Raw genomic sequence first — 11,543 nt, forward strand, 5'->3', positions numbered from 1 at the left:
CAAGAGCTGAAGGAGGCAGCTAGCCGACATGCACTTCAGATCAACGAGCTCCAGCATCGCGAAACTACTCTGTATCTTGAGGTGTCAGCCCTTTGCCAAACTGACAAGGAGACCAAAACGCTTATGTTTGAGAAGTCCCAGGAAACCCTGAGTGCTCACTCGAAGATCTTGACTCTCCGAACTAAGGTCGTTGGCTTGCAGGAGAAGGCAAAAGAGTCGAAGGCTAAGATTGCCAGGCTCAAGGAAAGGTCAACCCAGCAGGAGGTACGTCTTGGTCAGCTGGAGGAAGAGCTAGTCCGCAAGGATGAACTCTTCAATCAGACTAAGACGGAGCTCACCAACAATGTTGCTGACGCCTATGTCGCTGGGTTTGAGGATGCCATGGCCCAGGTTGCCTACGCGCATCCTGGGGTGGATCTTTCTCAAACCGGCTTGTCAAGGAAGATCGTTGATGGGCAACTGGTCAATGCCAAGGAGTGACTTCCTCTAGTTGTAATTATTTGGCTATTTGATGCACATTTTGATATCTTGTACATATACCTATTATTTATAAAATTTGCTTTCTGTCTGATCTTGTTCCCTTTTTGTTGTTAATCGCTTTGCCTGACCTGCTTAGTCTAACAACACTTTTAGGGTCTTTATGGCTTAGGTAGCATGCTTCTTTGCCTCTCGCTCGACCTTAATCTTTCTTTGTCGTCTTAGGGTAGATGCAGTGCTTCTACGAACTCTTACTTCACCCTATCCTTCGCCAAACAGAGGTAAAGGAGATGCTGCTCTCGACCTTGACCCATAAGGTCTAGGGAGATTTTTAACTAGGTACCGTGTTGTTCTCAACCTTGTCTTACAAGAAAAGGGAGACCTGTAGCTAGGAACCATACTGTTCTCCACCTCATCTTACAAGACAAGGGAGAGGTTCACTTAGATGAACTCGACCTTTCCACACAGGGGTAAGGGAGATGTATAACTGGAACCCATACTAACCCTGCCTTAGAAGACAAAGAAGGGGTCTTTCTTTCTGACCTTACCCTAGTCGTATAGAGGCAGGGAAGGATTTTAACTGGTGACTGTTCTGCTCTCGACCTTGGCATTCCCATGCAAGAGGGAGGCTCACTAAGAATCATATTATTCCCAGTCTTGGTGTTTCTAACCCAAGGGAGATGCTTACTTTGCGTACTGACCTCATCCTTGTCGTATAGAGGTAAGGGAGGATCTTAATTGGGGGGAACATGCTGTTCTAGACCTTGGCGTTCCCACTCAAGAGGGATGCTTACTAGGAACCATACTGTTCCCAATCTTGGTGTTTCTAACGCAAGGGAGAGGTCCATTAACTGACCTCGTTCTTGCCGTATAAGGGCAAGAGGGGATTTTAACTGGGAACCTTATTGTCTCGACCTTGGCGTTCCCACACAAGAGGGAGACTCACTTAGGAACCATACTATTCCCAATCTTGGTGTTTCTAACCCAAGGGAGAGGTCCATTAACTGACCTCATCCTTGTCGTATATAGGCGAGGGAGGATTTTTACTCGGAACCTTCTGTCTCAACCTTGACGTTCCCACGTAAGTGGGAGACTCGCTTAGGAACCATGTTGTTCCCAATCTTGGTGTTTCTAACCCAAGGGAGAGGTTCGCTTACTGCACTGTACAAAATACTTACAAACATATCTGATATGATTCCAATAACATGATAGGGATATTCTAAGGACATGTTATGGATTCAACTTGAGTTGGAATATGATTAGCCTCTTTTTAAGAATTGGATCAATGTTCTTAACATTCAAGAACTCACCAAAACACAAGTAACCAAGCCAAACTCACATAGAAACCCATTTTGAACAACAAACCCATGGATAGAAACTCAAGAACACAACATATAGCAATTATACCCATGGAGGACGTGACAAAAACAGCAAGAACAACCAATTTGCACCGATTAAAACTGAATATAAGTGCAGAAAATGAAAGAGGACATCATAAGGAAGAGATTGCACCGATTGAAAGTGAAAACAAACAAGTAGAACAAAAATGGGTAATTTGGAATGAAGGGAAAATGGATGAAGAAGATGAAATGAAATAGGGAACTTATGTGGTTGGAGTTCTTGGAGATGAACACGCCACTTGAAGGATGTAAGGCTCCAAGATGAGTGTAGATGCCGCCACTTGAGGTTCCAAGATGCACTCAAGATGAGACTAGAAGAAGAGAAGACACAAGTCTCTCAATCGCTCACCAATTTGGGAGAATTTCTTTACTCAAAATATCAAATCTGTATTAGAAAGACTCAAACCCTCCTTTTATAGGAGAAGGACCGGTCATGAGTGTACAAGAAGCTTACAAAGGAAGCTAACCAAGGTTACCTTGCAACTCTTCCACTTTTAGCGCCTAAAGTGGAGAAGGAAGGGATACCTTTCTAGATTTTTCTAAAGCTAATATCTAAAGATGCTTTACACAAGAGGTATCTTTAGGTTTCCCTCTTAGCACCTACCTAAACACTATTATATATTATTTACAAATTTCTACAAAAGAAACTATAAAGAGAGATATTAATTGAAGCCCATTCTTGAAAGCTTGTAGTCTTCTTTTGGCTTTAGGCTTGGTCCTCTCTTTATTTAAATTCTTCTTTAATTTTTTAGAAGACTAGAAGGAAGAACTTCAAATGTTTGGGTGAATGACCTCTTCCTCCATTAGTAAAATCCTCTCTTATTTGATCTCTATCAATATCTCTTTATCTGAATAACTGAAATTTTATTGGGTGACCTCATTAAAAAACCCTTATAAGGGAAAAAGGGTGTCCCCTAAGAACTGTGTACAATGCAATAACTTAACTGAAATAAATCTTAAGGTTGGTCGCATTCCACGTACGAGGGATTGCTCCACCTTCCAAAGTCTCGAGCTTGTATGCTCCATTCCCAAGGGCCTATATCACTCGGAAGGGACTAGTCCACTTGGGAGACAACTTGTTTTCTAGTTGGTATGGGTGAGCCTTTTGCATCACCAAGTTAGCGACCTGGAACTGTCGAGGTCTCAACTTGGAACTTCCTCCTTCTCTGGTGGACAGGTCAGACCTGTGGGTCCATGGTGAGGTGATGGCACAGGAAATCGGGGTCGATGCCAGGCATGTCTGAGGCTGACCATGTGAAAGCGTCCATGTGCTGTGTTATGACCTCGACAATCTGGTTTTGTGCTTCTTGGCCCAAAGACTTGCCAAGCTTGAACTTCTTTCCCCCGATCTCCCTCTTCAACACTTTTTCCACAGGCTCGGGTCGCCTCTCCCGGACAATCTCAACGCGGGTGACCCTTCTTCCCTTGGAGGTTGGGTGGTGACTGTGCACACTCCTCTCTAGGTTTTGAGACTGTTCTCATAGGACCTCTTGGCCTCCTTCTGATGAGACTTCAGGGTGATCACGACTCCTTCAAGGGGAGGCAACTTCATCTTCATATGCCTCGAAGAGGCTACTGCTCCAACCCCGTTCAAAGCGGGCCTGCCCAAAAGTATGTTATAGGCTGAGGAAGCATTAACAACAAGATACTTGATGTTAGTAGTGCGGGACGCTGTGTCGTCAGTGAAGGTTGTCCTTAACTCTACGTGCCCCCGCACTTCTACTTGGTCTCCCGCAAAACCATAAAAACAACCATCGTAAGGCCTCAGCTGGTCGGGAGACAACTGCAGTTTGTTGAAAGTCGACCAGAACATCACATCGGCCGAGCTTCCCTGGTCAACAAGGACATGGTGTACCTTTTTGCCCACTGTGACCATTGAGATCACCACTGGATCATTGTCGTGTGGGACCACGTCCTTCAAGTCAGTCTTGGTGAAGACGAGGTCAGGCTCAGATGTCTCATCCGACTTCTGTGCCTCGACTGTCATCACCCCTCTGACGTACTTCTTTCGCTGGGAGGCAGTGCATCCTCCTCCTGAGAATCCTTCAGCGATGGTGTTGATCTCTCCATGAACGGGCACCTCGTGCCCCTGATCTCCCGCTGGGGCCGCTGATGTGAGGGCACCCTACGGCTCTTGCAGGTAGTCCTTTAAGAATCTGCTCCTTACTAGTTCATCTAACTGGAATCCCAATGCTAGACAATTGCGTAGTCTGTTTCCAGAGGTTTGGTGGAACTCGCACCAAACATTTTTACTAGGCCCTAGCCTCTTGTTGGTCTTCGGTGGAGGCTTTAATCTGTCAGCCATGTTGGGAATGGCGATCAGCTCCTTAAGGTCCACCCGAATTGTGTCTGGTAGGGACGTTTTCTCTCGTGTGTTCCCTGGTCTGGGGCTTCCTTGCTTTGCATGGTGGCTGTGCTCCCGAGGCTTTCTTCTCCGTCGTGGCCTTATGTACCCTCACGGGCTGAGGACGATCAATTCCCCGAGGTCAGACAGGCCCAACACTACCGATTTTTTCTGTGACCTCTTCATCTGCGATGATGTGGGCCACAACTCGACGTCTGATCTCGCAAAACGTCTTGGGGCGACATCTTATAAGTGAATCACTGAAGGCATGCACCGTTACGTCTTCGTCCTTGGTGTGCAACTTCACCACCTGTGCCAAAAATCTGTTTAAGAACTCTTTCAATGACTCTCCCTCGTATTGCCTTACGTCAAAGAGATCGTAAGAGACTGGTGGGGGAGCCCGGTTGACAATGTATTGTTCTCTGAACAACGTTGAGAATTTATCGAATGAAGTAATGTGCCCATGAGGAAGACTGACGAACCAGTCCAACGTTGTGCATGAAAGTGTACTCATGAACAACTTACAGTGCATGGCGTCAGAGCCTCCTGAAAGCATCATCTATGTGTGGAAAGTTGTGATATGAGCCTCTGGGTCCTCTATACCTGTGAAGGTCACCTTCGGGCCCATGAACGTGTCTGGTATCATAGTGTCCATGATCGCCTTAGAGAACGACATGGGGCGAGCCCTAACTGGATTAGGCAAGGCTTTCTCATCCACCGTACGTTCTCTTACGTGTTGCAAACTCTTGTTGGTTTTGCGCAACTCCTCATTGCTTGCCTGTGACGCGGCCATGTCGACCTGGAAACGATCCTGATCGACTTTGGACGCTGCTACAGCCTGCTAAAGGGCATGTATGGTCTCCATGAGTTTTTGCATGGTGACGTTATCCCCTCCTTCTAGCGCAACTGATCTTTGCCTCGTAGTCCTCATGTTGCTGGGTTGTGAATGGGACCTAGTTTTATCGGGCCCCACGGTGGGCGCCAAATTTTCTCGCCGGTTGACTCAGCCGTCGTTGACTTCAAAGGCAGACGGTGGTTCCTCTTATCTCCTGGTGGTTTTCGCTCTCTCCTTGGGTGGCTGAGAGTGGCTTTGTTTTAGACAGAGGGGGTCCTACCTGTTGATTGCACTCCAACGATCAAGTCAGTAATGGGCTAGAAACAATAAGTATGTGAAAGCAGTTTCAGTCTTAGAAACAACATACCTTTTCTAGGGTTCTTACCACCCTTTATATAGCATGTATTAGGTAAACTTCCCTATCCCTCAAGGATCTTTCCTTAGGTGGAATTAGGGTTTACTGGTGAGGCATCCTGTGATTGCACAGCTTAGCGCAGCTGTGACAGAAGACTTGTCTCTTCTGGCGTGCAATCACTCTAACAGCATAGCCGCCAGGGTACCAACTCATCTACCCGCACTGCGGTGTCATCTGTTCTGTGGGTGCCCTAATTATTCACGTGCCATGCATATAGTCTTTCCTTGGAAACCCTAACCTTTACGGGCCTTAGCGCCTCCAGGGAACACTTGCTTGTGTCGTACCCGAATGTACTATACACACCCCATGCATGATCCTTTCGTGATTTAGGTCTTTATGGTATCTGGGTGTTAACTCACGTTAACTCATACTATTTGTGGGGCCTAGCTTACATGGCCCATTATTACTGTTGGACCACCGAGGTCCGATGTCGACGTCTGATGTCGACCTCTTCTTCAGCCGATGTCCGAGGTCTGGCCAGTACAAATACCTTCCCAAAAGATGATCCTTTTGTTTTTTTTTTTTGGTCAGCAAAGAATTAAATTTAAATTAAACGGGACATTTCAGGGATGTCCCAACCCTTATACAAACCTCATACACCACATATTGTTAAAATCACATGTGGATCATATAAGTTATAGGTCAACATGGGCACATCGGACAACACAACAGGGAAACCAAAAAAACTGCAAAGGAATATGGAGATATGCAACAAAAGCAGGAAGAAACATCCCAGCAAGTTACTCCGCAAGGCTGCAAAGAACACCTTTTATAGCTCTATTCTAACCACCCATAAACCTGCAAGAGCATGTACCAAATACCTTGGCCCAAATACTCAACCTGTACTTCGAAAACCAGGATCCAGGCATTGAATTTGTGTCTCAGCTATTTGGTTAGAACAGAATCTTGGCTAATACACATAATTTGACACGTTGCACTTCCAACCTTCCATCTTTTTCATGCCACCTCCCAGCACCTGCTTGTAACCCCTGTAGCCTTTTTAGGTGTCCATGGATTGCCTTCCCTTACGTACTTGGCCTCAACATTCACACCCCTGCACCCTACTTACGTGGCCTTAACAGGAATAAAGCACCGAACACCACCTGAAAACATAGGGGCATATTCCCTGCACCGTGAAGCACCCCTTGGGTTCAAAAACATAGCAAAATCATCAGACTCTCCCTTCACGTTCACCCACCGTTTCGGCCTTCTTAAAGACTATGCTTCCTCCACTCCAACTAACAGCACCAGCCAATAAAACCACCTAAGGGCCTGTGCTTCTTTCCATCACAGCTAGCAGACCTTAAAGACTTGATAAGATCGGGCATCCAGACTTAGTAGCAACATCTTATAAGAACATCCCGGAATAACTATGCTCTCGTTCCAATTCTCCATACTAACAAAAATACCCCTCTAATAGGCAAGGTGATCTTTGATTACATAGACAGCCCCTAGGCTCCAGTCGGCACTAGCCTTAGCCTTTTGAAACTCTAAAAACTTGTCCACTTCATATTCAGCTCCAGCTTTATAAAGCTCCACCCCAACAGCTAACAAGTGTTACCACCCCTCTCCTCCCCTACCTCTTATACTTCTTACGGCAGATTGGATGACCATGGTCTTCCCTTTGTTGGTACCTTGGTGAAAGTTATTAGCTATTTTTTTGATACAGAGGGCCTTCTGCCAGTACCCTTCTGGGTTTAATGTCTTCACAAATCCTGCTTCTTCACATTACTATAAAAAACTCACCACAAGCTCTCCAGGCTGGGGGGTTGCTTGCCCAGAGCACTCCACACTGCAGATTATTAGTACATCTTGGCATTGACCTACACCAGTATCAGTGTCATTACTCAGAAACCGTTTGTGGGGACAAAACTGTCAACGAATAACCAGAAGGCACTGATTCAGATTCAAAATCCAGTCAGATAGCCCATATGAAAAGTCAGTTGCCTTGTGTTTTATCCACAACCAAGATTGCACTTAAGCATTTTGGAGGATTTCGTCCGCGTCCGGTACCCCATCCTTGAAAACTATCAGGTTCCTCTGCTCCCAAATGCACTTGATAATTGTCGCCCACAAACCTATCCACACTTGATTTTGCTTGCTAGAAAGGTGGATTAAGTAAAAGTTTAACATATGGTTCCTGATATCCTTGTTTTGGACCCCCAAAACACCAATCCAGCAGTAGCATCGAGACCAGACTTGTTGTGCAAGAGCACAATCAAGGAACAAGTGTTGGGAAGATTCTTCGGACAGGTTGCACAAAGGGCATAGGGAAGAGATCACGGACACTCCTCTCCTAAATAAGTTAACTCTAGTAAGGATTCTGTCATGAAGGACTCTCCACGCTGTTATAAGTGCTTTGGGTGGGGCTTTTGCTTGCCATAAAGTACTAAAAACTCCTTCACTTACTCCAGTAGCTTGGTGGTTGGCCAAGATAGAGTAAGCTGATTTCACTGAAAAAGAACCAGTTGGATCCTTCCTCCAAACAAGGTGGTCATGAGAATCCTTACATATAACTCCCGTATACAAGCTTGAGAACATATTTTCCTCCAGATTTGACTCCCAATCGTATCTGTCCCTTCTCCAATTAAGCTGCCACTGCCACCTACCATTCTCCCATCCTCCTACCTCCCCCACCTTCTTACCCTGATCAAGAGACAAAGAGTAAAGTCTAGGATACGAGGCTTTAAGGTTGTTATTTTGTAACCACGTGTCCTCCCAAAATCGGACTAAGCCTCCATCGCCTACTTTCCACAAGATAGCCTTGTGGAACCATTCTTCCTCTTCCCCTTCACCGCATACCTTAGCTAAGTCCTTCCACCATCGTGATTGGTATCTCTGCCTTGTCTTTCCTCTCTCTATTTCTGTACCATATTTAGATCCAAGAATTTCTTTCATTTTCCCTCCCTCATTACTCATAATCCGCCATTTCCATTTCGCCAAGAGAGCCGCATTAAAACACCTAGTCTCTTTAATGCCCAACCCTCCTTCCTCCTGAGGCATACAAACATTTTTCCAAGTTACCCAAGAGATTGTTTTGTTTTCACTACCCCATGCCCAAAGGAACTTCCTTTGTAAACTACAAATGCTATCATGTACTGTTGTAGGGGCTTTGAAAACAGAAAGGTAAAACAAAGGTATGGCAGTGAAGACCGACTTGAGCAGACAAATCCGACCCGCCATAGATGAAAATCTTCCTTTCCATGAACTTAGTTTGGACTCAATTTTCTTAATTACCGGCTCCCAAAACTGTTTCTTCCTCGGATTTCCCCCCACTTCGACGCCCAAATATTTAAAGGCTAGCTGCATGGTATTGCAGTTTAGGGTCTTCGCATAGGTGCTCAGGGCGTAGCTATCGACACTAATGCCTACCAACTTTGATTTATGAAAGTTAACTTTCAAACCAAACAGGATTTCATAACAACGAAGGATGGCCTTGATAGCAAAGATGTTTGAGAAGGAATCTTCACACATAAAAAGTGTATCATCTGCAAACTGAAGTAAGCAACACTCAATACTATTCCTTCCCACCTTTATACCCCTGAGAACGTTCATTCCTAACGCTTGTCTCACCAACCCTACTAAACCTTCAGCTACCACTAAGATCAAGAAGGGGGCAAGGGGGTCCCCCTGTCTCAACCCCCTAGATGGTTTGAATTCCTCCGTAGGGCTCCCGTTGATCAAGACAGACATAGACGACGACACCATACACCCTTTAACCCACAAGATCCATTTGTCGTGAAAACCCAACCTCCGAAGCATATCAAACAAGAAAGACCACCTTACGGAGTCGTACGCCTTTTCAAAATCCACCTTAAAACAGACCCCACTCCTCCTATTTAACTTTATCTCTTCGAAGATTTCATTAACCATAACAACACTATCCGTTAGACCTCTTTCGCTTAGGAAGGCAGACTGGCAATCATCAATGATCATCGACATAACTTTCTTCATGCGTCGTGACAAAACCTTAGTAATAATCTTATAAATAACACCTACAAGAGATATCAGACGAAATTGATCAAGCGAGGAAGGATTCCTAACCTTGAGGACAAGAGCAATGAAGGAGGCATTGCAACCTTTCGGAAAGGTTCCCGTAGCGTGAAAAAAGTGCACCGCTGCCATAACATCAGACTTGATCACATCCCAACAAGATTTAATGAAGTTGAAGTTAAACCCGTCCAGACCCGGGCTCTTTGACCCTCCACACTGCCACATAGCATCCTTCACTTCTTCCTCAAAAAAGCTAGTTATCATATTCATGCTCACCTCAGGAGACAGGGATTTAAAGTCCACCGAACCGAGGTTAACGTCGTAGTCCTGTGTAGCTGTGAAACGCTTTTCAAACAATGACTTTGCTTCCCTATGAACAACTTTCAGTTCCTCACACCATAGACCGCCAATCTCAACCCCTTTAACCTCATTCTTAAGTCTTCTCCATCAAATTGCATTGTAAAAGAATTTTGAATTCATGTCCCCATACTTGATCCAATTCCCCCTCGCCTTTTGTCTGTAAATGGAGTCTAGCTTTTTCTCAACCAACCCCAACTGACTGAACAATTCCATTCTTCTCATCTTACCATTCTCCTCAAGAACATCATTGTCATCTAGGTCCTCTATTTCTGCCACAATAGTTTTCTTATTAGATTCCATACAGTCGAACACTTCTTTATTCCACACTCTTATATCAGCCTTCAGGAGCTTCATTTTGTCTTTAAGTGTGGACATACTATTGCCATGGACAAGATATGATCCCCATTTTCCTTTACCAATGCCTTAAAACCCAGTTCTGCAAGCCACACATCTAAAGACCTGAACGATTTAGGCCCCCAGTCTTTAACACACGACTTCAACACAAGAGCACAGTGATCCGATACCATTCTTGGTTGTACGTATTGCTTAGATGCAGGCCATTGATTGAGCCACTCTTCAGACACCAAGATTCTATCTAGTCTACTCTTAGCTATGCCATTGGATTTGAACCAAGTGTACTTTTTACCAACAAAGGGTAGGTCCACCAAACCATTACTTTCGATAAAGCAATTAAAACCATTAATCTCCTTCTTTTGGCTTGAGCTACCTCTTATCCCTTTCCTTTCGTCTTCACTCCTAACAGCGTTGAAATCACCACAGACACACCAAGCCAAGTTAACATATGATTGCTTAAGAGTCGTCAAGGTTTCCCACAACACAACCTTATCCTTTAGGTTACACGCTGCATAGACATTTACCACTACACACTGACATTTAGCTTTCAGATGTTGGCCCACAATTGCAATGAAACCTTTTCCAACCACATGACTGCCATAAGAGAAAACTTCTTTATGCCACATTGTTACAATACTCCTTGCCCCATTGACCCCTTCGTAGTGGACCCAACTGATATTACTATCACCCCATAACGAAAAACACTTAGAATCTGAAAAAGATGAAGTTTTAGACTCTTGCAAACATAAGAACTCAACACCCTCCTTTCCCACAATATGTCTCAAGTATCGTGCTTTCGTCCCCCCTCCCAACCCTCTTATATTGAGGTTGACTATAATCACGGTCCCACTTTTTTCTTACCCGCCTTGGACTTTTTGTTAACTTCATTGTCCCTTACCTCCAAACGGTCCAGTTCTCCGACCACACCCTCCTCATCCCCTGAGCATTGCATTCCCAAGTTTTGGCCCAAATCCCAGATTCTAACAGATTCAACAGCTTGCTATTCTAACTTAATCTGACTATTACATTGATTGATATCATTAGTCGATTTCGCAAAAGAGCAGCGACTTAACCTGGATGAAGAACTTACCCCATGGAGGGACCCAATACTGCCATTGGTTCTCCATTTTGGCTGGGCAATTCGCTCACCGTGATCCCGCGAGGTTTTTCTCACCATCAGTCTACGAAATTCCAGCGAGGTTTTGCTTGCCGCTTCTATGTGGGTTAAAACCTTACTCCCATTAATTGTCCCCACTACGCACCTGTCCCGTCGTCGGTTTGTGCTTACACTGGGTTGGGGGTCAAAACTTCCTGACGATGAGTCATGTCCCTCGCTGTATTCTCCATTCACAAATACTTAAAAGG

At 44.9% G+C, this 11,543-nt stretch overlaps 2 protein-coding genes across 2 annotated transcripts; both read right to left on the reverse strand.

Moving 5' to 3' along the window:
• Positions 1–3,336: 3,336 nt before the first annotated feature.
• On the reverse strand, positions 3,337–3,864 carry LOC137806039 (uncharacterized). The gene has a single exon (XM_068605944.1). It carries the CDS (start codon positions 3,862–3,864, stop codon positions 3,337–3,339), a length of 528 nt encoding a protein of 175 aa, XP_068462045.1.
• A 6,310-nt stretch (positions 3,865–10,174) lies between these two features.
• Positions 10,175–11,294, reverse strand: LOC137806051 (uncharacterized). Its single transcript, XM_068605969.1, has 3 exons — positions 11,269–11,294; positions 11,040–11,158; positions 10,175–10,890 (listed from the first exon to the last, which is right to left on the reverse strand). The coding sequence occupies exons 1-3, from the start codon at positions 11,292–11,294 to the stop codon at positions 10,175–10,177; spliced, it is 861 nt and encodes a 286-aa protein (XP_068462070.1).
• Between the last annotated feature and the right edge of the window lie 249 nt (positions 11,295–11,543).

Source organism: Phaseolus vulgaris, chromosome 11 (genome assembly GCF_000499845.2).
Source record: "Phaseolus vulgaris cultivar G19833 chromosome 11, P. vulgaris v2.0, whole genome shotgun sequence".
In the NCBI taxonomy this organism is placed as follows: domain Eukaryota; kingdom Viridiplantae; phylum Streptophyta; class Magnoliopsida; order Fabales; family Fabaceae; genus Phaseolus; species Phaseolus vulgaris.

Excerpts from the sequence above, each read along its gene's own strand:
- LOC137806051 (XM_068605969.1), bottom strand. The coding sequence starts at position 11,294 with ATGGCAGTATTGGGTCCCTCCATGGG. Across the intron at positions 11,159-11,268 it reads GTATTGGGTCCCTCCATGGG|AATCTGGGATTTGGGCCAAA; the intron begins GTAAGTTCTTCA and ends TGAATCTGTTAG. Across the intron at positions 10,891-11,039 it reads TAACAAAAAGTCCAAGGCGG|ATTCTAAGTGTTTTTCGTTA; the intron begins GTAAGAAAAAAG and ends CATCTTTTTCAG.
- LOC137806039 (XM_068605944.1), bottom strand. The coding sequence starts at position 3,864 with ATGACAGTCGAGGCACAGAAGTCGGATGAGACATCTGAGCCTGACCTC.